The 26,557-nt window shown below is 37.9% G+C and overlaps 2 protein-coding genes across 6 annotated transcripts in view; one reads left to right on the top strand and one right to left on the bottom strand.

The window, feature by feature from the left end:
- Positions 1-17,713, bottom strand: part of LOC134654969 (heterogeneous nuclear ribonucleoprotein K) — a 46,683-nt gene extending 28,970 nt beyond the window's left edge. For 2 of the 4 annotated variants that reach the window (XR_010097393.1, XM_063510421.1), the window contains exon 1: positions 17,552-17,712. The gene's annotated coding sequence lies outside the window, so the exon portion shown is untranslated. Of the gene's footprint in view, positions 1-17,551 lie in introns of all 4 variants that reach the window. The other 2 variants (XR_010097395.1, XM_063510422.1) reach the window with 2 other exon arrangements.
- A 1,064-nt stretch (positions 17,714-18,777) lies between these two features.
- LOC134655175 (store-operated calcium entry regulator STIMATE-like) lies at positions 18,778-25,553 on the top strand. Of its 2 annotated transcripts, none has more exons than XM_063510628.1 (6): positions 18,778-19,119; positions 19,741-19,885; positions 20,370-20,491; positions 22,785-22,984; positions 23,490-23,564; positions 25,391-25,553. In XM_063510628.1, exons 1-6 carry the CDS (start codon positions 19,005-19,007, stop codon positions 25,478-25,480), a joined length of 747 nt encoding a protein of 248 aa, XP_063366698.1. In that variant the 5' UTR covers positions 18,778-19,004; the 3' UTR covers positions 25,481-25,553. The 2 variants fall into 2 exon arrangements, with proteins under 2 accessions (XP_063366698.1, XP_063366697.1); XM_063510627.1 differs by having other exon boundaries at positions 25,364-25,553.
- The last annotated feature ends 1,004 nt before the right edge of the window (positions 25,554-26,557 follow it).

Below are 26,557 nucleotides of genomic sequence, written 5' to 3'. Positions count from 1 at the left end.
TATTGTGCTTTCGTTCTCTTTGATCTTCTTGCGGTATGATTCCAATCGCAAATCTAGCTGAAGTATAAACAAAACTTTCACACCTTGACACATACTTAAAACGGCTTTTAATGTTGAAAGCAATAATACTGTGATGTGTCCGAGACGTGGCGGATATATTTAAACGAACTAAGTATATAGCTAATAGCTATTAAAATTTAAAAAAAAACCTTAAGGTTCTGCAAAACACCCATTATGAAATGGAACATTCTTCAGAGATGACTTACGTAAAAAAAGTCAAATACGGCTTTCTCTGAACCAAAAGTTTCCTTTGGCAGAATTAATCTTTTTTCCTTAGATGTTTTGAGGGAGGGTTTTCAGCTTCAGCGACGTCTAAGGTTAATAAGTTAACTGTTTAAGTTTAGGTACTACGTAAGTAAGTTAAGTTTTTTTATCATTACCAACTAAATTAAAGAAGTAGACCATACCAAATCTCATCTAAAATAATCTAAATAGCTTCAGTGGTTATTTATTCCCCATACAAACTTCCACCTCCATTTTTACTCTGATGATTTCTGGGATAAAAACTATCCTAGATTTAGACTAAGATAAGTCTGCAACGGTTTTGATAGCACAAGTGGTGCAAATGTTATTTTAAGATCAGAAGGGTCCTTGTCCTTATGCACATGGAGCATAAGGACCCTTTAGGCATGGAACGCCACATATGTACGTCAAAAAATATTTGACTATAAAAACAAATATTAGAACAGTCGAATATAAGTCGCATGCGACCGAGTCGTTAGCTGTCAATGGCGGCGCTAATGCTCGCCTCAGAGTTCACTTAACAAATTGCCCACAGCGGCTAAATGATTGTTGATTTTTATTGCCACAAAACCAAGCAGTGGTTATGTCAACCCTTACAAATATCGACTAATTATACAGAGCGATGAAAAAGAGTCATTTTGAATGGATAATTCAATGACCCGTTTATACTTTATAACTTTGACGGCCTCCTAGCCTAGTCGGTAGCGGTAGTGACCTTGCCTACGAAGCAGGAGGTCCCGGGTTCGAATCCTGATAAGGGTATTTATTTGTGTGTTTATCACAAATATTTATTTCTGAGTTATGGATGTTTTCTATGTATAATAAGTATTTATATATAATTATATATATCGTCGTCTAATAGTATCCACACCACAAGCCTTATTGAGCTTACCGTGGGACTGAGGTTGATCTTTGTAAAATTGTTCTATAATATTTACTTATTTATTTATAATTCTACTTGTCATCGTTTCGTTTCACTCAACTTTTAATAATGAGTATTTTATGTTTGAGTTACTCTTCGATGTATCTTTCACTCAGATTAAGGTTCATTTGACGTTTTTTTTAATTCGTAATCGAACAAACACGCCGGCCCGCGAAAAGAGCCAATGCCCGCCCGCAAATCTGACCCGCCACTTTTGGCGCTACCTTTGTAGCGGAAACCTTACTGTGATCCTCGGGTCTAAAAGTTTGAAGGTCCTACTTAAGGGCATGAAAATATGCTTTAAGTGCGTGTTTTAGATATTAAAGTTCAATAATTCAGAATTCTTACAGAACTAAACACATTTCTAAACATGGGAAGTACACAACTACACAGTACGATACTGGCGAGTCCTAGCCTAGATATCTCATAATATTAATGTAGGTTATAGGTTAATATTGTAGTTATTCAAATGTCAATATTTAATAGATAGCTCGGCCCGAGCGTCGAACATCGAAGACAATTGTTACCTAGGCAACGAGATACCAACAATACACCTACTTTTTATATTGCTTATTTTTAGAGTTCCGTACCTCAAAAGGAAAAACGGAACCCTAATAGGATCACTCGTGTGTCCGTCTGTCCGTCCGTCTGTCGTTCTCCGAAACTACTGAATCAATTAAGTTGAAATTTGGCACACATATGTAAGTTTGTGACCCAAAGACGGACGTGTAACGTAAATAAATAAATTTTAAATATGGAGGCCATTTTTGGGGGGTCAATGTGAAAATTAAAAAATAAAGTTTTTCAAACTATATTGTGTTACATATCAAATGAAAGAGCTCATTGTACGAATCTCAAATATTTTTATAATTTTAGGATAAATAGTTTAGCAGTTATTCAACAAAATAGGCAAAAAATGACCATCCCCCCCTTATCTCCGAAACTACTGGGCCTAAAATTAAAAAAAAAATACACAAAATAGTTCTTTACCTATAGATGACAGGAAAACCTATTAGAAATGTGCAGTCAAGTGTGAGTCGGACTTAATGTACCCTTGGAACGCGAGCCCGACTCGCACTTGGCCGGTTTTTTTTTCATCCCGATCCCTGCTAGCAGTCATCTTATGAGCCTATAGACAAATCATTCAAATGACATTGCTTTAGATATCACTGTCAGTCATTTAATTGACACATTTAAGTGCTGGAGTAGAAAAACTACTATTAAAACACTGTGTGATTGAAAGAAAACACCCGTGTCGTTATCGCGCAATCACGTCGATATGATTAAGACAACCGTCAACAAATGACTAATTCCCTAAATGTAATGCATGCCACATACGGATTAAAAGTATTAAAATAGGTAATACCAGATACACGGTTGATCGAATTGAATATCTAATAGAACGGATCTCCATAACCCCTTAAATTTTTTTTTTTTTTTAAGTATTTGTTTTATTAAAACAATAAAATTAAATTAAATAAATTATCAATGGTTACTAAAATGTTAACCATTTACACGACAGAAAATTTCTAAAGTGGCGACCACGAAGCCAGAGGACACAAGCAGAAAAAGCTATTCGAAGATGTACCGATGACCTGATTACGATCGCGGTGAGGGATCTGTTGAGTGGGGCCGGCACACGACTGGTCGTGGTGGAGATCCTTCGGGGAGGCCTATATCCGTCAGTGGACTTTTCAGCTGACCGATTATGATGAAAATGACACCAAGCAGAAAAAGGCGATAACAAGTACGAATTTATTTTTGTCATTGAAATAACATTACCGCCGCAATTATAATTAGTAAGAACTTAGTTAAGCTAGTATTTAAAATTTGTTACAGAGAGAATTTGGAAATTAGCCTACTCTGCTAGTTAATATTCATCACATCGAAAGATTACTATAAAATGCATAGGCACTATAGGCAGGTGCAGGTACGCCGTCATGAGATTTATGCCCAAAATTCACAAATTATTTTTTCTAAATACATTGTGATGCTTATTATCAAATCTGTCTAATGTGTTGCAGTAACGGCAGTAATTTACTAGCAAAAAGCAGAGCTTTGTAAGGGCTCGCGGAGTTTTTCTACCTAAACGTACCGGACCGCGACTTTGATCCAGTCCGAGGCTTGTTCCATGTTCAATCGAGTGGGTACGTAATAAGTCCGTTAAGGACGCAGCTATAAGTGAGAGCAAGAAAGAAATATACCTACTAATTGGACCCCGGTCGCTGTCCGGTACGTCTGTCTGTTACAACTTTTACTTTGTCCATTAAAAACGCGTCCAGACGACAAAATCAAATTGCCAATATCCACACATAATATCCAATTACATAAGCGCTTATTACATCCTACACGGTCGCCCAGTACTTTTTGTAAGGAAGCCAACTGGCTTTCCTACATACACATGTTGGGTCAGCGAGCCAATGATGACCCTTGAATTTATTTATGCGTCCACACCACACAATTGAGCGTAAAACTATCCCGTCTGGACACCTACTGGCGGTAATCATGCTGCTCCGCACATAAACTTACGTATAATTTGCTCTCCTAAGTGCTCATCTAGACGAGTGAGATGACCAAAACATCGTGTGCCTATATTGCAACAAACCTGAGTTCCACTAAATACTGCCAGGGTTCAGCTACAGCTCTATTTTGGGTATCTCCCAAGTGCTCAAAAAAACGAGTCGGATGACCAAAACAGCGTTTGCCTATGTTGCACCAAACCTGAGTTCCAATAGGTACTGCCAGGGTTCCGCATCAGCTCTATCTTGGGCACTGCTCTCCCAAGTGCTCATTCTGACGAGTCGGATGTCCAAAACAGCGTGTATCTATGTTGCACCAAACCTGAGTTCTACTAGGTACAGCCAGGGTTTAGCATCAGCTCATCAGCTCTATCTTGGGTACTGCTCTCCCAAATGCCCATCAAGACGTGTCGAATGACTAAAACAGCGTGTGCCTATGTTGCACCAAACCTGAGTTCCACTAGGTACAGCCAGGGTTCAGCATCAGCTCTATCTTAGGTACTACTCTCCTAAGTGCTCATCAAGACGAGTCGGACGACCAAAACAGCGTGTGCATATGTTGTATTAAACCCGAGCTCCACTAGGTACTGCCAGGGTTCAGCATCAGCTACCTTGGGTACTGCTCTACCAAGTGATCATCATGACGAGTCGGATGTCCAACCCAGTGTGTGTCTATGTTGCACCAAACCTGAGTTCCGCTAGGTACAGCCAGGATTCAGCATCAGCTCTATCGTACTGCTCTCCCAAGTGGTCATCAAGACTCAAGACGTGTCGAATTACTAAAACAGCGTGTGCCTATGTTGCACCAAACCTGAGTTCCACTAGGTACTGCCAGGGTTCTGGGTCATTTTGTGGAACTGCACGCCGACGTTGCAATTGGCGTGCAGTCGGCGTGCAGTTTCGATATAAGTTGCAGTCGGGGTGTAGTTTGTTAATACAAACTTCAGTGATTTAGGGCCGATACAGATGGCCTAATATGCTTATCTTTATTTATAATTTTGGCAGTTCCAAGCAATAGTAACACTAAAACTGTTTTTCGAACTGAAAATACCCGATTTAAGTTTACTAACACAATATGACTGATCAGTTCATCGGCGTCACAGAACAGAGGGCCTACCGCGAACCACGTTCGACGTGTTGCCTCCCTGACACACTTACGTACGAATTTACAAGTGCGACAGGGGGGCAACACGTCGAACGTGGTTCACGGTAGGCCATCTGAACATACGAGTAAATTGACCTCCGCAGTGAATAAGTATACAGCAAGATTGAATGTTCCAGTATTCAGAGAAACTTAATTGCTAAATTGGGAATCAAACCGAGCCACAGAATAAATAATAGTACTAAGTACAGGAGACTCACTCTCTCTAACAAAACGCGTCTGTTATGATCAGCACAGATATGGCCGCTAGGTGGCGACAGCGCCACGCGCGGCTTATGGCTTTCCCCAAAATTGGGGCCGAACGGATGTACTTTTAGCTACCTGTAGCAAAGCGACGAAATCGCGTAGTGAGACACGCCTGACCGAGCGAAGCGAGATGGGTCAGAATCCAAAATTTTAACCCTTTTTAGGGTTCCGTACCCAAAGGGTAAAAAACGGGACGCTAGCTATTACTACTGACTTCGCTGTCCGTCCGTCCGTCCGTCCCTCCGTCCGTCCGTCTATCACCAGGCTGTATCTCATGAACCGCGATAGCTAGACAGTTGAAATTTTCACAAATGATGTAAGTATCTCTGTTGCCGCTGTAACAACAAATACTAAAAATAAAATAAAATAAAATAGATATTTAAGGGGAGCTCCCATACATCAAACAAGATTATTTTGCTCTATTTTTTGTTGATGGTGCGGAACCCTCCGTTCGCGAGTCGACTCGCGCTTGGCCGGTTTTTTTTTGTATTCATCGTTGTTAGCACATAGTACATTAGCATGAATTTTAATTTGTATTTTTCTAACAGATGGCGCTAGTAGTAATACAAAGTGCTTTACCTTTATTTTATTTTTTTAGGTTTATAAAATGATATTTTTATGTTTAATAACACATCTAGACATGAATTTAAATTACTATGTTAAATTTCAAACCTATAAGTGCGATAGTTTTTCCGTAAAGTGTACCACAAGAATGCATAGTTTGTCGAATAGTAATAGGGCTCGCTTCGCTCGCCCTAATTATTCAAACAGGTGTACCGTGCGACATATCAGGTGCAATACTGCAGTGTGAAATTGTGAGAAAACACAGGTGTCTTCAGACTGTCGTGTCGGCTCCCGAAGGTCCACTTTGACATTACCTATTTTAAATGTGTAATTGTAGAAGCCGCGAGGCTGAAAATGAAGGCAGTTATTTTCTTCACGGAATCGATGAAATATTCAGGTGGGAAAACGGACAGCGTGCTCCGCCCTCATGGGATATTCTTGTGGGCAATAATAGCATGCCCTACGAACGCCACCAGACTTGGTGGCTCCTTTCCAGTAAAAAGCACAGGTGTCTCCAATGTCACATGAATACGAGACACGTTATTAATTAATGACTACGACGTTAAAAACCCTCCAGTACCATCGGTCCACTTTCCCAATCTGTCTACTTTACCAAAGGGTCAATTTTCGCGATCTGTGTACTTTACCAAACGGTCCACTTTCGCGATGTGTCCACTTTACCATCGGTCCACTTTCCCGGTCTGTCTACTTTGCCAAACGGTCCACTTTCCCGATCTGTCTACTTGAGCACGTTGTCTACTTTAGCCATTGGTTCACTTGTTTCGTAGCATAGTACCAACTTCGCGAACTTTCATTTGGCGATTCGCGAAATGTATTTTTTTACACACAAGCCACCAGTTTCACAGAATACCAAAAACGCTTAGTGCCAGCATAATGCCAAGTCAATATGTGTCAACCACAGAGGACCGATCAGTATTGTAACAGGTGCGAGTGAGAAACCGTCATTGTTCTGACAGTATTTAATCAAATATAACTGATTGCGTTGCAGCAAATTACCGTTTTGTGACTACAACGAACAAAATGTCTGGGATCATTCCAGTAAACAATATCCCATGAAAAACATTTCATGTAAAATGTTGCCAAGACGAAACCACAAGGCTCGGATTGTCAAAAAGTTATCAGATATCTTGTAGAGCCAAGCTTAACTCTGCAAGCCCTAACATGACAAACTCTACACCTTAGTCAACATATGTGGCTTGGCCGTTTCGCTACCGTCACATGGGCGGAAGGTGATATCTATTCATTATTTTTTATTATACAATAGTTTTTGTAGTAAAAAAAACGGCCAAGCCACGTATTTTGACTAAGGTGTAGAGTTTGTGATGTTAGAGCTTGTAGAGTTAGAAGTTTGGCTCTACAAGATATCTGATAACTTTTTGACAGTCCGAGCCTTGTGGTTTCGTCTTGGCAACATTTTACATGGGATCGGAAAAGCGGACCATTTGGTCAAGTAGACCAATGAAGAAAGTGGACCGATCGGTAATTAGACGGATCGGGAAAGTGGACCGATAGGTAATTAGACGGATTGAGAAAAGCAATTAGGCAGATCGAGAAAGTAGACCGTTTGGTAAAGTAGACAGATTGGGAAAATGGACCGATGGTACTGGAGGGGTTTAAAAGAATAAGATTTTTTAACATTCTAAACCTAACAGAACGATCAAAATGTATACTAAATAGGATAGTTAAGTGTTACAAGACCAAAATAGTCGGTTATTTATTTTGTATTGACTACAAAACAAATCAGATAGGTCCTATCTCTATGAAAATAAGTGGTAATTTTAAATAATTTCACGTCGTGTCACTGTCATTGCCACCTCCTCAAAACGTGATATTGATATGTCGCAGTAGCAGTAACAGTTCCAGATATTTTTTTTTACATTGTGAGTGTGTGAACAAACGAAAGCTCATGCCTCACGGGTGGCACATTCACGTCATCTTTCAGAGCCTGTGGTATAATTCATGGGATAAATATGCGGTTATCCTGCGTAATAGAGCCCGAGAGGCAGGTACGAGCTACGACGTCGACGAACACGCCTGTCTCGTATATTTCTCTAAACGATTCTAACACGATAAATTTGATCTCTAAACGAGGTCTTCCCAAAGGTCGGTTAGGGTCTAATCTTTTATTGATGGAAGCTTTTGCCAAAGCGAAATTCTATTGGGGACTTCAATAAATTTATTTGTTTTATATTCCTGCCGGGTTAGCACATGATTGGCGCGACAGTATCTTGCCCGCGAGATAGACTACCCATCCCTCTTTAATGAATACAGTTAGAAAAAGACGGGTAGATTATCTCGCAGGCGAGATACTGTCCCGCCCTTCCTGCGCTAAGCCTACTGCTGACATCAGACCGAGATAAATATAAGAATGTATTCCTGGTGGAAAACGGACTACACCGCTCTTAACATGTTTTATTAATTTTATTGGAAAATATTTTAGTCGAAAATTACCTAATTAGTCTAATTACATAGTACCCATTACTGACCATGTTTAATGTTTATTCATTCAATTCCTAGTCTCCTCAAGAGTCATGATGAGTAACAGCAAATATTGCCTCGCTCGAAGAAGAAAAAAAAATTCAAAATGGTTGCTAAGAGGAATGCTTCTACTCTGTTAACGAATTTCTGAAGAGAAATGAAATTGCCCGCAGCTATTAAGTACCTGTGTTATTGAATGTATTGATTATGGTTTCGTAAAAGTATACTAGAATAAGTGTTTATACATATTTGCATGTCTTTACTGACAAAGCATGTGAAATACCTCTGTTGTAAATGCCTTTGTACTGACCATGTTCGACCAAGCAAATTTTTCTTTCTGATTTAAAAGGTCACAATCACACTGGTTGGTCTGAGCCTTGCCAGAGCTAGATAAACAATGGGACACATACAGTCCAATCCAGTCGTGGATAATACATAAATAATGAAAGTATAAGATACGCACGAGATTGTAAGTGTCATCTCGACACGTGATCGCCACTTGATTTAAACAACGCAATCACAAGTAGGTATTTCACGCGCCAGGGCACACACTCGTCCGCCCCGAGAGCCAACGAGCCGTGAGAGCATTACAATCTTACTTACAGACGCTAAACGACTTATCTTAGATACTACGCTTGCGTCTAGCCCTATGCTACCCTTGCTGACATTAGGGAAATTTGCTTAGATATTTCATATAAATCTGTCGAGATTAGGGTTAAGTGTGGTTATAGAAAAATTGTTTCATTGGAAACACGATTTAGATCGGTCAAATCTTACAAAAAAATCTTCTAAAAAAACATTGCGTGATGTAGTTCTATATTTTTGTGTATGTTGTTTGGAGTCCTTGGAGGAATGTGACACTATGTTTTGCAAGAAAAAAAAGTTGTGCTCCCTTCGTAATTTGCAAAAAACTGCCAAATTTTTTCAGTTTTTGCACTTTTATTATAAAACTGTGGGTTTTTGGTCAAAGCTTGCTATGTAATGTTGAAAGAACATTAAATTTGAAACAATTTAAGCCCATTTACAGCGTCGTATGCACTGACTTAATAGACACATAAAGCAGAAGAAAAACGTCAACAAATGTGGAGCAGAATGACATTTCGCACCATTTGCATTAATGATAAAATCGCCTACGTAAATTTTGAGACAAGATAAATGTTTCGTACGGAAATTACTGCAGTAAGTATTAAGTGTCAATTTTGCAAACATAAGTACCAACACTGTTAAAATTTTTAATCCGAAGGCACTAAACGCAACGTGACCATTGTATTTACGTCAAACTAAAATATTGAATGAATGGAGTCGCTTTGGTATACTTTAATATAATTTTACAGAAAAATCAAAATAAGAAATAAAACAAATTTATATTCTTCCTTAAACTATCGCGGTTATTACACATTATAACTAACGTACACAGGTTCTTGGCATGGTTTAATTTTATCGGGAACCCTTTTTATAGGATCACTCGTGCGAGTCGTGCCTCTGGCTATCAAATGTATAAATGTATAAACTCATAGTAAACACTAATCAATATATGTATAAACAGGCCTTATCAGATTAAAATAAATTACTGATGATCTCCAAAATGGAGTTAGTCAGGAAACTGCGCGGTTTCTTTGAGAAAGTTACCTACTTTATTTAAGCTCAGATCAGAAATAAGTAAACCCTTGAAATTAACGGACTTTAAAAAAAACACCGCGTATATTAAAAGGCACTTGTTGGGAATGGTGTAGCAAAATGTTCAAGAGGGTCACATGCTGATAATGAAAATATATTTTGTAAGACGAATAGTTAATCACGTTTTTCTCTGCGTGACCTCCCACTCAATACATATACCTATGTATGACCTACACCACAAAAAAATTATCTGTCCTGAAATATAGGAAAAACTAAAAATTTAATTCTAAGGAAAAAAATACCCTTTTTTTAGAGTTCCATATCTCATGAACTATTTGCAGAGATGTGAAAAATACTTTATAAAAAGTATTTAAATACAAAATACAAATACTTCCTTGATATACTGTTTCAAATGCAAAATACAAAATAGTTTTTGAATTTGTATTTAAAATACAAAATACGAAATAGGTATTTTCAAAATACTTTTTAAAAATACAAATACTTTGCGATAAAAGGTACTCTGAATAGTGAATACCTAGTCTGAATTAAAAAGTATACTCAGAATATCCGAATTGAAAAGACTCTATTCATTCTTTGAAAACAGTGTGTCAATCAGTCGTCTATCTAAAGTGCAAATTTCTAGTTGTTTGCTCATATTAACCGGAAGGATGGATGGATGATGGTTTATAACGGACAATTTTTAAAAGCATTAATTTAGATTTGTAATGTTTTACAGCTAGTATAATGCCTCTCGTTAGTGTGATGAAAACGTCTCGTTTGTGCAGAAAAGTTTCATCAGGGCAGAAAAGTTTGTTCTCCTCTCGTACATTGAAACCCTCGCAACACTCAAGATTCCACTTTTCCAATATTATTGTTCTTCACTCATTGACAATTCAATTAACCCACGTGCAATTTTCCCCAATGCAGTTCCGGTACTTACATTTATATTATCGACACACGATGCGCGGCTCTAACGTTACGCTTAAAAAAGTTTACGTACGGACAAGCGCTTACGCCGTTGACCTAGAGACTATTATTACTTAATCCGCGCGGAAACAGTCCTTGTCGGTCTGCACTGCGGACAGTCCATGCGCGCCGTTGTCTTGTATAAACGACTTCTTGTACAGCCTAGTGCGGTGATATTACGTCATGAATCGATATTGTTTAGTGGTTGTTTTTAATGATAAAGACCTTTATTTTTAACATTATCGTGTGTAAAAAATATGTAAATTTTTGGCATTTTCGAAATAAATTAAAGTTGGATAAGAACAAAGCCAAATTGAGAAGATTTTTACCATAAATTGTAAATATCGATATCACTATTTGCAATCCCTAAACTTTTTATTAGTTGTTTACTTAAAATTTGCTCTGGCGTGTGAGTGAGCGTCTTTGCGGACTAGGTCCGGCGGCCAAAAGGTTAACCACTCGCTACGCTTGTGGTCATGTGCGACGTTACTAAACAGATTCAACAGTATGAGAGAGTTGCCAGGATTGTAACATCAGAAGAGATTGTAACTCCTACCTACATTACCTAATACTATAAAGTATTTTGTATTTTGAAAATAGAAAATAGGTCCCAAAAACTATTTCAAATAAAATACAAAATACTTTTCTTCAAAAGGTATTTAAATAAAAAATACAAAATAGGTATTTTGCATTTAGTATTTGCATTTTAAATACAAGTATTTCAAATAAGTCACATCTCTGACTATTTGACATACGGCGCTGTAAACGGAATTAAAAAAATTTAATGTTCTTTCAACATTACATAGCAAGCTTTGACCAAAGACCCATAGTTTTATAATAAAAGTGCAAAAACTGAAAAGTATGAAATTTTTGCAGTTTTTTGCAAATTACGAAGGGAGCACAACTTTTTTTTGCTTGCAAAACGTGTCACATTCCTCCAAGGACTCCAAACAACATACACAAAAATATAGAACTACATCACGCAATGTTTTTTTATTGTAAGATTTGACTGATCTAATTGGGGATCGGAGACTTAAGAATCCAGAATTCAGTAATTACTTTTCGTCGCAAACGTACCATACGTAGCGTACCTACTGTAAGCAGGATATCAATTCTCCAAATTTTGTTAATTGATAGTATGAAAATACCCAACGATGGCAATTTAAACTGGACGTATGATTTGATTAACTTGACTCTCGTCGTTACCAGCATACGGCTTAATTTATTAAACGAGCATATACTATAGGTACATTAGGCACCCATCAAGAAAGGTAAGAAAGTGTTTCTAAATATTTGATCAGTTTAATTCTGAAATTTGAAAATTGTGAGTACCTTTGTATTTGAAGAAAGTGGTTATGCAATTAGGCAAAGAGTGGAAGTTGACTGGAGTTCGCCCCTTGTGGCCTTTCAGACAACGGTTATCCATTCCGTTTCCTCGTGGGCAGGCGGAGTGCGTTAATATTTGATGCTCCTATCGATCATAACTTCTTTGCGGCGTGCGGGTGCGGACCGCGATGGTAGGAGGGTGGTAGCCACCCGTACCTAGTCTGTCATTTCAGGGCGATATGTCTAGGTTTGGCTAAATCTGTTCATAGTGCACGATGTCATCAAATGGTCACACTACACACATGCAAGCGATATTTCTTGTTAATACGCAAAATTAAAGTAACAGCAAATCTAACAACATTTTTTTACACATGGTTGCTGTTAGTGACGCACACACAGCGGTTGGGTAATTTTATTTTAGTCATAGAGAAATATAGTAAGACAAGAGTGCTCACTCCATACATCAGTTTTGGTACCAAAAAGACTATTAATTTCAGTGTCTACATCTAGCATCGAGTAGCGGAAAGTCTTATGCTCAACAACATAAGACTTTCCGGTCGGTGCTACATCTATTGTCAAGTAGCAGTATACTGATAGTTCCGCTACTCGATGCTAGATGTAGACACTGAAATTAATAGTCTTTTTGGTACCAAATCTGATGTATGGTGTGAGCAATCTATGTATTTTTTTCTCTATGTCTTAGTACAGAATTTTAGAAGCAATACGGTACCCTGGAAAAAGAGCTGCTGGGATAGGCAAAGAAACAGACAAACATTTTCTAGCATGTCCCTGACGAGGCATAGGTAGGTACTTCCTGGTTTCTGACGTACCTGATATGTGAAGATAGCAGATAGATAGAAGTCTTCTATATAATACAAAGTGCACGATTATAAGGAATTGTGTACAATGAAATCGTGTATTCAGCGTTAAAGATTTGCGTGATAGCCCATGAAGGTAAAAGGAATTTACAATGATGCATTTAACTTTATAATGGGGTTGTCTTCATGACTTATGAAGAGACCGCGGTGGTTAGACGGTAAAAATAGTCGAGAATAGTAGAAAGGTATCGGACGTTTCGTGAGTGTAATTGGAGAGCCCGCGGGGCGTGCGGCACGCTACAACGGCGAAGCCGGGCGGGAGACATCTTGTATGTATTTGCCTCTCTGGTAATTTCCCCGTCGGTCCTTGTATATTTAAGCGGTAGCATCGTCCGTGCCGCTCTCATGCATATGTCATGAGCAGTTGCCGCGCGACGGTTTGTTGACGGTCGAGCCGCGGGAACGGCCACCACCGGCCGTGGTGGGCGCAGGCCCCCTGCGCCCACCACCGATAATTATAACGTTCTACTTTCGATTCCGGTGGCTATCGGCCCCGCCCTGCCTTACCAGTGTGGTGGCACTGAGGGATGAGGCGACAATTACATTCCCCGTTTTCTCCAATAGCCGACATGGGCGACATGTAATGACCATGTGGTACCTATATCGCATGTACGTTCAAATTAAATGGCGACACCATAAAAGCAGCCATAAGTCTCTCGCACGCACGCGAAAGAATAAATAACATGCCTCTATTTAATGTCCCCATAGACTGATGAGTTATTGAATACTTAAATTGCTAACTGATTAGTGTAATATATTATACAGAATACATGCTTAGCCTAAAAGAATACATGCTTAGACAGAATCTCATTAGACCTTCCAGGGCGTTTTCTAAAATAAATATTGAAAACCCGATTCTCACAGATCCTGGTGTTTTTGGGTTCTTTCAACTCAGAATCAGCATATTCAATCCTGATGATAAAAAAACTTGTCCCAAAAATTTCTATGAAAATTGTACATTTCACTACGTCACGTCCATACAAGTGAAAAATTTTCTCATAATAAAACGTGACGTAATGGAATGGACATTTTGGGACATTTTTTTTAATGGAAGGATGGAAAATGCTGTCGATTCTGAGTAGAATGACCCCAAGAATGTCCAGATTTGAAAGAATCAGGTTTTCGATATTTATTTTAGAAAACGCCCTCCAACAGTTCGGACTGCGTCAGCAATCTACTTTATTTTATCTATTATTGAATGGAAAATATTATTTCTAAATAAAAATTTGTTTGCCATTTCGGCTTAGGGGGTTATGTAATGTCTTCTAATACAAGACAAAGCAGAATCTGTATAATCATACAATCTTTCTGCCTTCCGAAGAATCATACCATTTTATTCCGAATGATAGATCAGCGGAGAGATTTCGTAGCTTTGCCTTCGTGATGGATTGCCGATCTAAAGTCAGCTACATTAAAGGCGAGGGAAAGAGTCATTAATTAAGAGCTAAATACGAAAAATTTTATGCAGGCGATTTTTATGGCGGAGAGGGTTAAGTAGAAATGGATTTCTTTATTTACTTACAGGTCGACCTTGGCGTAGGTACCCTTTTTATGATCGACAAAAATAGATGACGTAATTTATGAACAGCCCCTTACCAGTGGTGACCGAAAAATAAAAGTGGTGGGAAAAAAATCCCAGTAGTTACCACCAAAATTTTGTTAGAGTTCAATACTAATAAAAACAGTCGAACATATTTTTTCTGTTTCGTTCGTTTGTAGTCGTATGCCATGTTTGATTAGATTATTAAACTTCATTCCTTTAGATTAGAGCACTATTTGGTGCCTTACCTTTAAATAAACTGGGTTATTTAATGGGAGGTACGATTTAACCGGCGGTGCAATATAGCCGACTCTCCCCTACAATGTATTTCTGTAAGATTACCAAACGTTACGATTTACGATTTTCATTTCAACCTTTCTTGACTTCACTCAATAAAGTGCTTCTTGACGAAGGTTTAGGTGTAGGGTGTAGGTATAATTTGTTGAGGTTTTGTGTAACCCGTGCGAAGCCGGGGCGGGTCGCTAGTATGTTATAGGTATTGCAAAGATCCAGAATGAAGGAAATTGCAACATCATCTGACGTAACTTAATCATATTCTCTTAGTTGCAAGTATTTCTTTGTTGCAAGTCATATTTTGGGTAGGTAAGCGACATTTTGACAAATATAATGTGACATTTGTAACAGGAGTTCATTTATGTTCAGAAGTTAAGAGTGCGGCCGCGCGAAATCGCCTTTTCATACAAACATAGTCTTCATTTTCCTCTCTGGATATTAACATTATTAAAAACATATACACAGTTTGTTGTATAAATGTATATCAACCACAGCTATGCCCCTATGTTTGATTTTTGTAGAATCTTTAATCATTGTAAGAGTTAGGAGCATTTTAAAATTTGTATGAAATCTGTGTTTCGCTCCTAATTTTTACACAAATAAAAAAAATCGAAAAAAGTCAAACATAAGGGCATAACTATGGTTAATATACATCAAAATATGTTAAAAGATTTCCCATCATGTCAATATCTAGAGAGGAATAAGAGGACTATGTTTGTATGGAGAAGCGGCCACAGTGTATCCTCTTAAGTAATCAGAATATTGTGGGTATGGGCCATGCATGGTTCTTATGGTATTTATTGTAGGCACCCCTTCTATTGTTGAAAAGTTCAATCTTTACTTAATTCCTACTAGTCAAATCAGCTTCTTTTTTAGAACTGTCAAAACGATTTTCTAATATGGAATTTAAATGAAAACGTGTGTAGTGACGTCACGGTCAACTCACCTACTTTTTATGTTTCAATCCAATTTATTAAATAGAAATAGTATTTAAAAATAACTGCTATCTATATTTTTCTAATAATTATCTGGTGCTTTATTTCGTGCATGGTGTGAAAGAATTTATTTTAAGTAGAGGAAAGTACCCAATTGTGTTGACTATAAGTAGGTACCACACAAAAAACATTTGGTAAAAATCTAAAGGTATTTAATCATATTTTATATACAACGTGTCCCAAAATTCAACGATAAGCTGGCACCAGAAGATGGACCTGCTCATGACTACTAGAGGAAAAATAAAAAAAAAAAACAAAAAAATTTTGAAAAGTTGTAGACATGGTCGTTAAAAATACCACTAGGGGTGTCGATTTTAATTTTTTTTTTATAATTCCATAATAAATTGAGATATTTTTTTTCTTTTTTTTCCTCGAGTATAGTCATTAGCAGGTCCATCTTCTGGTGCCAGCTTATCGTTGAATTTTGGGACACATGGTATATTATACACTAGCTATTTATTTATTTAGGTTTCTCATCATATTCATATTTAGCCTGATCATTGATCATGAACTTTTTTTGGTATCAGTTTAGGTTAGGTGCCCATATTTGAGAAATAATGGATTATGAAGCCTAATTTTCTCGCTTGACCCTTACAAGCATGTTCATGCAAACCTTATATCTATGCTTTAGTAAAACATAGCTAATTGGTTACATTTTACTGTCCATAAGAAAGACCTCTGACAGAATGTGATGTTTTTTACCACGCAGGGGATCTGAGAAGCAGTGATCTGCAAACATCTGAGTCTGGCCTAGTCAGTAGTGACCCTGTAGTGGTCTTGGGTTTGAATCCTGGTAGGGCATTTAATGGGTTTTCTATGTATTTAAGTATTTGTATATTACATATATCATTGTCAGAGTACTTTTAGATTTTAAATTTTCAAATGAATATAAATTTTGTTTGTATCTAACCTAAAATCTAAAGGTGTGAATAGTGTACATGTGTTGTGTTTAGCTGTTTTAGGAGTATTATAAATGCAATTGTAACTCTGTTCGTCTGTCTGTCTCTTCATGCATAAACCACTGAACCAATTTTAGAGGCCCGGGGAAGGACATAGTATAGTTTATATCAATCATCATCATCATCATTCCACGCAGATATACATAGACCCATGCAGAAGTTAGTACAGACATAATTCAGAGAGAATTTAATGAGGTGTCAACAGAAACACGATAATACATAGAGACCTATCTGACAGGTTACATTAACGATAATTACAGGGTTCATTTAATAAATATAAAATGCAATATTAATATTAATAATTTAACGTATTGAATACCAAGAAAACAATATTTGTTAATTTTATTGCCAAAGTTGGTTGCGTTTTATTAGGTACTGGCGACCCGCCCCGGCTTCGCACGGGTTAACAAATTATACATAAACCTACCTCTTGAATCACTCTATCTATTAAAAAAAACCGCATCAAAATCCGTTGCGTAGTTTTAAAGATCTAAGCATACAGACAGACAGACAGCGGGGAGCGACTTTTTTTATACTATGTAGTGATAGTTTCGATACTTGTAACAGCTGGGTAATAGCTGCTTATACTATGTATTAATGAAACTCACAAGCTCGATACGAACTACGACAAAGGAATAAATATGCTCGCTTATAAATTAAAAATGATACCGGTTGGAAAATAATCGATCAATACAATTGTCATGCTTAAATCTCAAACGCGTAAAACTTTGAATATATAAACAGATTAGCGATCTACTTACCAAAGCAGTGTTGTTATACGTTGAGCACTAAAAAGCGACGTAGGAATTTGTTATAATCTCAAAACAATAACCATTAATCAATTATTAAAATGAAATTTTCAGTCCACAAAAAAAGTAAAAATGGCGGCAATGGCAGACGAGATGTTTGGTGTTTCTTCTTGTAAATGTTACCATAATTAAAAAATATGAAATACAAAATAAATAAAGTCCCCCATTCACACTCCTAAATTGTAGTCCGCCTCATTATGTAGGATTGTGTATGGGGGTCGCGGACTACGTGCTGTCCTACAACACCCAAGTAGAATGCCTCTTGGGTCCTACAAATCCTGCAAGCCCCGCCCACCGCTGCAGTCCGCCGCGCAGGATTGTTTGTGAGTAGACGTCCTACGTTGCGGACTGCCGTGTTTGATGTATGACAACAATGCGCGCAATTTTTTCGAAATTTATAAAGAAAATCGCTGTTTGTGGTACCGAAAATCACGCAATCACTCCAACAAACAACGGAGGAGTAGGCATTGCAACAATTATTACCAATACGTACTTAAGAAATATGACGCTCTCTGTCGAATTTTTAGTAGTTTCTTCTCCCACATTCTTTTTTATTTTTATCCAATCAAGAAAATACATAGCAGAAGAGCTATTTCCTTTTTTTTTTACTGCACGTAACATTTTCAAGAGTAGGTAGACCGACACTAGTGAGAAACGAATACTGTGATGGACGGCAAAATAGTACCGTGTGTGAGCTATTTCTTGCTCCGTAGTCCTGCAAGGCAACCTACAATGTAGGAAGTGTGTGCTGTGTGTGAGCTATAATATATCCTACTTCGCAGTCCTGCGAGCCGGACTACAATGTAGGAGTGTGAATGGGGGGCAATAATTTGTTTCCGCATTAAAGGGTCTACAGACGGCCGCACTAGATAGGTAGACCAACATTTTATAATCCTTTGCTGTGGACTGATACAAACCAAAATATAGCTGGTCAACCAAATCTTGTCAGCAAAAAAAGGCGCGAAATTCAAATTTTCTATGGGACAATATCCCTTTACATTACTTACATTTTTCAAATTTGCCGCCTTTTTCTACTGCCAAGATCTGGTTGACCAAGTATACGAACTAAACCAAATTACGAGTGTATAATAAATATTGGTGTCTCGAACATACTTCAGCTATAAATTTATGACGTTTAAACCGTCATTCACAAACTGTCATTGTCATTTGTAATCCGTATATTAGCCGTCAACCCATCGTTCTCCAATACGAAAAAAAGTGCGAATAATGTTTATTGTACATATTTTATATTAGTTTTGATAATCAACTTTACAACTATTCAGAATTTAAAAACCAACACATTGCGATGGCATAGAAAGTTATAAAATGTAATTCATTTCACCGAAACATGTGTTTAATAATATTAGTGCAGTGAACGTGTTTATTGGATTATAAAAATAGTGCAATGAATAATAGTACATATTTTAGCGAGTTCCACTGCTCGAAAGATGCACTTACGGACACTTATGGCTGGTTTATGCAAGTTCTCTTGGCGGTTTTGGCGTTTACATGCCTGATCGGTAAGGATACCTCCTACTTTCTTGACAAGTCAACAGGTCAAGGTTTACGAATCTTATTGCGTATTGCAATGTGGTGACATTAATGCAATTTGTAAAGATGCCAATTACAGTCCATAGAATACTGATTCTGTTTTGAATAATGAGCAGAATTTTAAATAAGTATATGTTTAATAGAGTTAAGAGTAAAGAGTCATCTTCTTCTTTCCATACTGTTACCCTTTGCTTTGGTGTAGGGCTCGAATCTTTTTCTGCCACTGACTCCGGTCCCGGGCAGCTTGGGTAACCTCCTCCCACCTCCCACCCCATCCCGAATACACCCTGCTCTTGCTCCATAGAACGGCACCTAGTAGATTTAGGGTTTAACGTTTGATTCTTACTAATAGTTTCAATAACAGAGTTCTTTTAAATTGCACTTATTTGAATGGTATACTTTTAAGAACATAATTTCAGAAAATATTGAGGAACCTGCACTCTGTAACAATTTTTTAATTAGTAATAATACCTATATAATCTAATTTTTTTTAAACATACATCTATTTCATATATCACCCATTGTACTTATTGTGAATGAAATTATGTACTGCTTAATAAATATTTAAAGTTTTTCTTTATTTGTTTTAGGCAAAAGATTTTGTGAGCCCCGCTATGCCAGGAGACCCTGGCTCATTTGGTTCTATGACACCTCAAAACAAGGCCTGGGCGCTCTAATCATACATGCAGCTAACATTTGGATATCTCCACATTTTGAGGGAAACACTTGTACTTGGTAAGAAAACTCATATAGGGTAATTCACCAGTAACTGGCCACCCTAAACTAAAAATGAATTCTATTCACCTATAAACAGAATTCATTTTAGTATAAGGTGGCTAGTTATTGAAGGCTGGCCAGTTATTGAAACCTTATACTAAAATGAATTCTGTTTATAGGTGAATAGAATTCATTTTTAGTTTAGGGTAGCTCATTGGCCGGTGGTCAGTTACTGGCGAATTACCCTATTCATTACAATACAGAAATGCAAGAATAAAATGTACAATGTTACATTACATACTGTACTATGTATTTAAGTATTTGTATATTATATATAACATTGTCTGAATACCCACAACACAAGCCTTCTAGAACTTAATACCATGGGACTTAGTCAATTTGCGTAAGAATAGCCTTATAATATCTATTTAAATAACAGTTTTACCTTAGTAAACAATACCAGACAATACCCTCTAATACTTGTTTTCTTTTTTGTATACAGGTACATAGTGAACTTCATGGTGGACTCCACATTAGGGTTACTCATCATTTGGGCAGGCATCAGGCTTGCTCAATACTGTGCTAGACATTATGACATCCCACTTATTAATTTTGGGGAATATGGTGAGTTGCTTATTATGTATTTAGGTTTTATTATTTATTACCCTACATAAAAAATGTTTTTAAACTGTGCAAAAAATGCAGCTAGACATTTTCAAGATCTAGACAAGAAGAATTACTATTCTTGTTTAACCTCTTCTGTTTTCTGCCACAATATAACACCAGCAGAAAAATATTATGAATGTGTACAATAATGTACAGTCACATGCAATAATATGTTACTCTTTGAAGGCCACAAAAATATATTGGACACTCTTGCGGCTCTACAAATAAGATCGTGTCAGATATTTTCGCGGCCTTCGTTGTGTAACATATTATTGCAGGTGACTGTACATGCAGTGGCGGATTTCCCATAAGGCACAGTAGGCTCGAGCCTAGGGCGGCGAGATATTAGGGGCGGCAAATTGTGACAAAAAATTCGCTGATTATAACAAGAAATAATTCAAAATTAGGCAACGAATTCTCAAAAAAAGGTACCCATAGAGGGAAATGCTTGGAAGTCTTGGAACACAATTTTGGACTTCGTAACTTTGTTTGAACTAGTTAGGAGGTGAACATATCAAAAGTCCCCGGCCGTAGCCCTTGCTGAGCCAGGGGAAGAGGGGGGTTTGAAGGTCCCATTTTTCGGATTTTCGCTTATATCTCGGAAACTATGCGTTCTAACGACAAACATGATCATTATACAAAATGAAACCTGAATAAATTTGCTACAAGTTTTACTCAGTCAAGTTTTTCGATATCTTGAGGGCCCTCTACACTTGTGCGCGAATCGCGTCGCGAAGCCCCGAACGCGAGTGTGGCGTCGATTTCGCAGTGGCTCTTGAAATATTGCATTAAATTTTCTTCAATAACATTGACGAGGAAAAAGGAACCCGAAAATTTTTAACAGTTTATTGCTGATCATATTAAATGACTAAAATGTCCTTTCAACTTCTCTGGAATTCGCTGGAGACCAAAATAAGGAAAAAAAATGTTATATGAGTGTTTATAGGTGAATTTTGGCAAAAAAAAGATTTTTATGTTTCTTTTTAGATTTTTTGAATGTTTTTGTACATAAAAACTAGTGTTATTCGTAAAACTGTCACTTAAAATGAATAAGTATTTGCTTTTTTTCGTAAAACCTATTTTTTTTGCAAAGCGTTACTACTTTCTGACATTTATCAATAAGGATAATATGTAGACTACGTCGCATAGTGGCAACATCGCCACCGTAAATGCATTTTAGATGTTTTGTTTTTTAATTGGTAATAATTCTGAAACTAGGCGAGTTCCAGAAAAGTTTATAGGACATTTAGTCTTTAAATTAAATATGATCAGCGGCGATATCATGGTCGCATTTTTATCACTTGTCATGTTATGCGTCACTTTCGCACTTACATACTTGTTAGAACGTGACAGGCATGATATCATAAAAAACCGACCATCTTAGCCCTACAGGAATACACTGTTAAAATCTGATAGGTTGTACGTAGTTGTACCGTAAATATTTACATATTATGTATTGAAGGAAATTTAATGCAAAATTACAGAGAGCGGATTTCTCAAAAACTAAACAAAATACCTATCGAAAAACTCGACTGACTCGACTGTATAAAGCTTGTAGCAAATTTAATTAGCTTTGATTTTGTATAATGAATTTGTCACAAGGACGCATAGTTATTAGTTACTGAGATATAATAAGCAAAAACCCGAAAAATGGGACCTTCAACCAAACCCTCCTACCCCCTCTCAAGGGGACTTTTGATATGTTCACCTCCTAACGAGTCCAAATAGAGTTACTAAGTTAAAAATGTGTCCCAAGCATTTCCCTCTACACCTTTTCGTCGCCTGACCTAAATGTAGTCAATATGATGGATGCTGATGCTGAGAAAGGGGCGGCAAAGACTGCAAATCCGCCACTGTGTACATGCATATGAGAAAGGAGTAGGTAGGTACTTAACGCATGAGTTTCGTAGTATAACATAATCAAAAATAAGTAGTAGCATAACATAATGAAAATATTTTAATTTGTTTTGTTTCAAGTAGACAAGTCACTACTAAAGTTGGTCAAGCAGATCTTGTCAGTAGAAAAAGGCGGCAAATTTGAAAAATGTAGGCGCGAAGGGATATCGTCTCATATTAGAAAATTTGAATTTCTCGCCTTTTTCTACTGACAAGATTTGCTTGACCATCTATATTTAAACAATAATCCGTGTATTTATTCATTATTTTCTTTGTATATGACATTTTATTTCGGTTTACAATTATTGTGTTTCGTAAATCTCAAATATAATGCGATTTTGATTTTTCCCCTCAGGCAAGCCCCCAATGTGTTCAGCGTGGCTCTGCCAATGCGTGCTTTACGCGGCGCTAGCGACATTCGCCAAGTCGGCGCTAGCGCTAATACTGCGGTTGCCGCGCGTGGCGCGCGCGTTGGCGACCTTACCGCTGTCGCCAGTGTCCGACCCCAAGTTAGAACTGGCCGTCGTCATGCTCATCATACCCTTCTTTGTCAATGTGAGTTAAGTGATGCGTCTATTATGGATGTTTACCAACTCCGCGCTCGCCACGCTGCCGCTGTCGCCAGCCTCCGATCCAAGCTGAAGATTCGCGTCTTCATGCTATAGGTACGACATCCAAACAGGTAAACGGACGACGTCACACGGATACGGACTTATTTCGTATTAGGTAATTATTGCTACATCGAAATGTTTCGGAGACGTGTTTTATTCACTTGTACAAATATTTGTCAGGTATATAGTTATGTACAGTCGACGTCAAATATATGTTTACATTTTTTGTCTTACGAGAGTAAATATATCATTGACGTCGACTGTACCTACCTATTAAAAACACGAGATTATAAAGTGCACGACAGTTTGACGTACATAGTTTGTTTATTCGTTTCTTAGGTGTAGGTAACGTCACAAGAATAGTAAAATGATGTGAATGAGGCACTACTTTTTAATTTCACCTTTCCCGAAACTGTAATGTTAGAACAGCTTGTTTTGTCTCTTTTCAGATATTAATTTTCTGGGTGACGGACAACTTCCTAATGTATCATCCGAGAGGAGTGAGTTCCAAGTTAAAATCTAAGGTAAGACAACATTCTATCATTAGCCACTTTATGTATATTATTTAAGCCTGCACCACACCGCACCTCGATGCAAGTGTGACGTGAGCGCGGCGCGCCGCTAGCGTAATTAATTTCAGCACGTTGCACTCAAGTCCTGCTTCGGTCGTCCAGTGTCATGGGAAGTAGCGAGGAGGTCTAGCAGGCTAAGCTAATAAGACGCCCCCACGAGGGATTTGGTTCCCAGCGCGAGGAGCATAGTTTAGCGGGGGTATTAAACATAGCTTGCGTTGCGTACGCATAACGCAGGCGTAGGTCACGCAACGCAAGCGATGTGGCACTACGCAGGGTGCCGAAAGCATTACGTGTGATTCGGCCTTTTTGCCACCTTGATAACTTGATATACACTTAGGCCCCATTCGCACGGCAGCTTTTTCAACGCGCGTTAAAAAAGCGTTTGAATGACACAAATGGATACATGTGTATTTATTCACACGACAGCGGTGGCGCTTTTTATCAAGCGTTGTTGGATTTTCGACTTTAAGCCTTGGTCGTTAAATCGAATTTAGAGGGCGGACAGATTCAAGCGCTTTTTTAACGCGCGTTGAAAAAGCTGCCGTGCGAAGGGGGGGTTATACATACGTGCTGTGTAGCATCAAGCAGCCGTGTGATGAGGGCTTAAGCTGATAACGGAGATAACAACACCATATATTAACCGTCATGAGATAGAATAACAAATGACCCAGACTATTTGTACCGACGCGACGGCTGACGTATATATCTAAAATTGTATCACGTCACATTTTCTTACATAAGATCAAGATTAAGCAGAAGAAATAGAATACCTACTTAGAATTGTTTAAGATGTATACATGACTATTAAATACCTACACTTTCGTGATATTTTATACGTCCCAATACAGGTTAATGATAACAGATAGTGTCACGACCTGAGATAGTGTATGAACTTATTTACGAATGTTAATTTTGGCTAATAGGAGTGAGGTATAACAATACTTATGTTATAAGTTGAATCGGTATTTCAAGAACTACCTATAACTATGATGTGCAAGTCTGCTAAGTATGTGTTAAAATTAAATGCTAACCTGAGGTAACTAACCTCACGGAAAACCTCAGCTAAACGGCATTTTACATTTTATCCTAATTTGACTTTGTACGAATGACGCATAACGGTCGTTTGTATACCTAAAAGTAGGTATTTTTTGCGATAATACCTACAGACTTAACACTTGACTTATTCCAAACAATTACACAAAGTCAACGTCTTATTTATTATATGTATATTCCCTTCCGTCTCGTTAAATCAATGACTATTTAAATAGGTATATTGCAAGTCTTGCATGGTTTCACATGTTTTTTGTCCTCATATCATTATATTTATAGAGCATTCGTTTCATACTTGAAAAGGCAATTTTAAGCCTTTACGACTACCAATTATTTACGACAAAAATCAACATTTACAAACTTATAACGTAAAGTTTTTAAATATTCGTATTTTATACAGTGTGTAATAAATAACTGCATTCCCGTTGCCAGGGAAGTTTTGGGATTATACTGAGCAACTTTTACGATGGGACCAACCCCGAAATCGCGAAAAAAAAATTTGGCTGTGTCATACATTTTGGCTGGTCCATTTTCTATGGGAGGGTAAATTTTTTTTCGTGATTTCGGGGTTGTTCCCATAGTAAAAGTTGCTCAGTATAATCCCAAAACATCCCTGGCAACGGGAATGTAGTTATTTTTAGCCACCGTGTATATAATCAGACAAAGTTCAATATATACTGAGCAAAGGTTTGCTTTAGCATTTACGAACGGATGAACCTCTCCAGGTGAGATACCAGTCAATAAAGAAGGAGAAGTCAGCTTCCGAGGAGGACGAGCACTCGGCCGACGAGCGCCTGCTGGCCGCCAACGTATGACCCCAACCCAAGCCCCGAGTGCTGCGGGCATAACGCAATCTCTTACATGCACCCTTATTCATAAAACTTATCTTACCTGCCGGGCTAGCACATGATTGGCGCGACAGTATCTCGCGGCGAGATAGACTACCCGTCACTCTTTTGAAAAAAAAAACGGGTAGTCTACTTTCGCGAGCTAGATACTTTCGCGCCAATCATGTGCTGGGGTGTTGTGCTACTAGAATTCATGTCTCTGTCTTATTAAACATGAAAAAGACAAAAACAAGTAAATATCATTTTTTTTAAGTGAGTAGGTATGATGGGCGTTTATGAATAAGGGCAGTAGTTTATAGGTGCGTCCCATTATTACGATTAAGTTCCACGTATGCAGGGCTATAACCGCGAACACCGAAGTTCGCAAATTGCGGGCATCTTTCTCTGTCACTCTAATTACGCCTTAATTGGTGTAAAAGAAAAAGATGCCCACAATTTGCGAACTTCGTTTGTCGCGGTTTAGGCCCCCAGATTATTTCGAAAACAATTTCTAAAGGCCCCAGTACACAATGGGCCATCGCCGGCCACTCCAAGGGAAGCATTTATGCTTTAGAGGGAGCAAGTGATATTTCTATCTCATTCTACCGCATGGCTGCGTCCCTTGGAGTGGCCGGCGATGGCCCATTGTGTACTGGGGCCTTAAGGATACCCGTCATCACCTAAATAGACACAGACTATTAACGATGGAATTGGAATGATTTTACCGTAGTACCTACTTCGCCTGGGATTTTTTCGATGAGCGTGGGACAGCTTTAGAACTTGTCTTTGTCAGTATCAAAATGATGTCACTCCCTGCTTCCCGGGGTATTTACTCCTGGACTATGACAGCTACTTACTTCCGAGTCTGCCAACAATGTGGAGTACACGAAACCCCCCGGGTTCGCTAGTGTAAAATGTTTTCAATAAGACTAAAATTATTTTTAAAAAATATTTCAAGAAACGTTCTCAGTCATCTGGGGAGAAACTTAAAAAGTAAAAGAGTCTCAAGTACCTAATGTTTGGAAAACCATATTAATATGTAGTCAATATAAAAATCGTTGATAC

The sequence above is a fragment of the Cydia amplana genome, chromosome 16, assembly GCF_948474715.1.
Source record: "Cydia amplana chromosome 16, ilCydAmpl1.1, whole genome shotgun sequence".
Classification (NCBI taxonomy): Eukaryota; Metazoa; Arthropoda; class Insecta; order Lepidoptera; family Tortricidae; genus Cydia; species Cydia amplana.
Note: the sequence above shows the minus strand (reverse complement) of the source record. Positions and strands in the feature narration are given on the sequence as shown.

Bases quoted from the DNA above. Each gene is read 5' to 3' on its own strand.
- LOC134655175 (XM_063510627.1), top strand. From the start codon at position 19,005: ATGAATAATAGTACATATTTTAGCGAGTTCCACTGCTCGAAAGATGCA. The intron at 19,886-20,369 runs GTAAGAAAACTC...TTTTGTATACAG, and splicing joins GAGGGAAACACTTGTACTTG to GTACATAGTGAACTTCATGG. The intron at 23,565-25,363 runs GTAAGACAACAT...GGTTTGCTTTAG, and splicing joins GTTCCAAGTTAAAATCTAAG to CATTTACGAACGGATGAACC.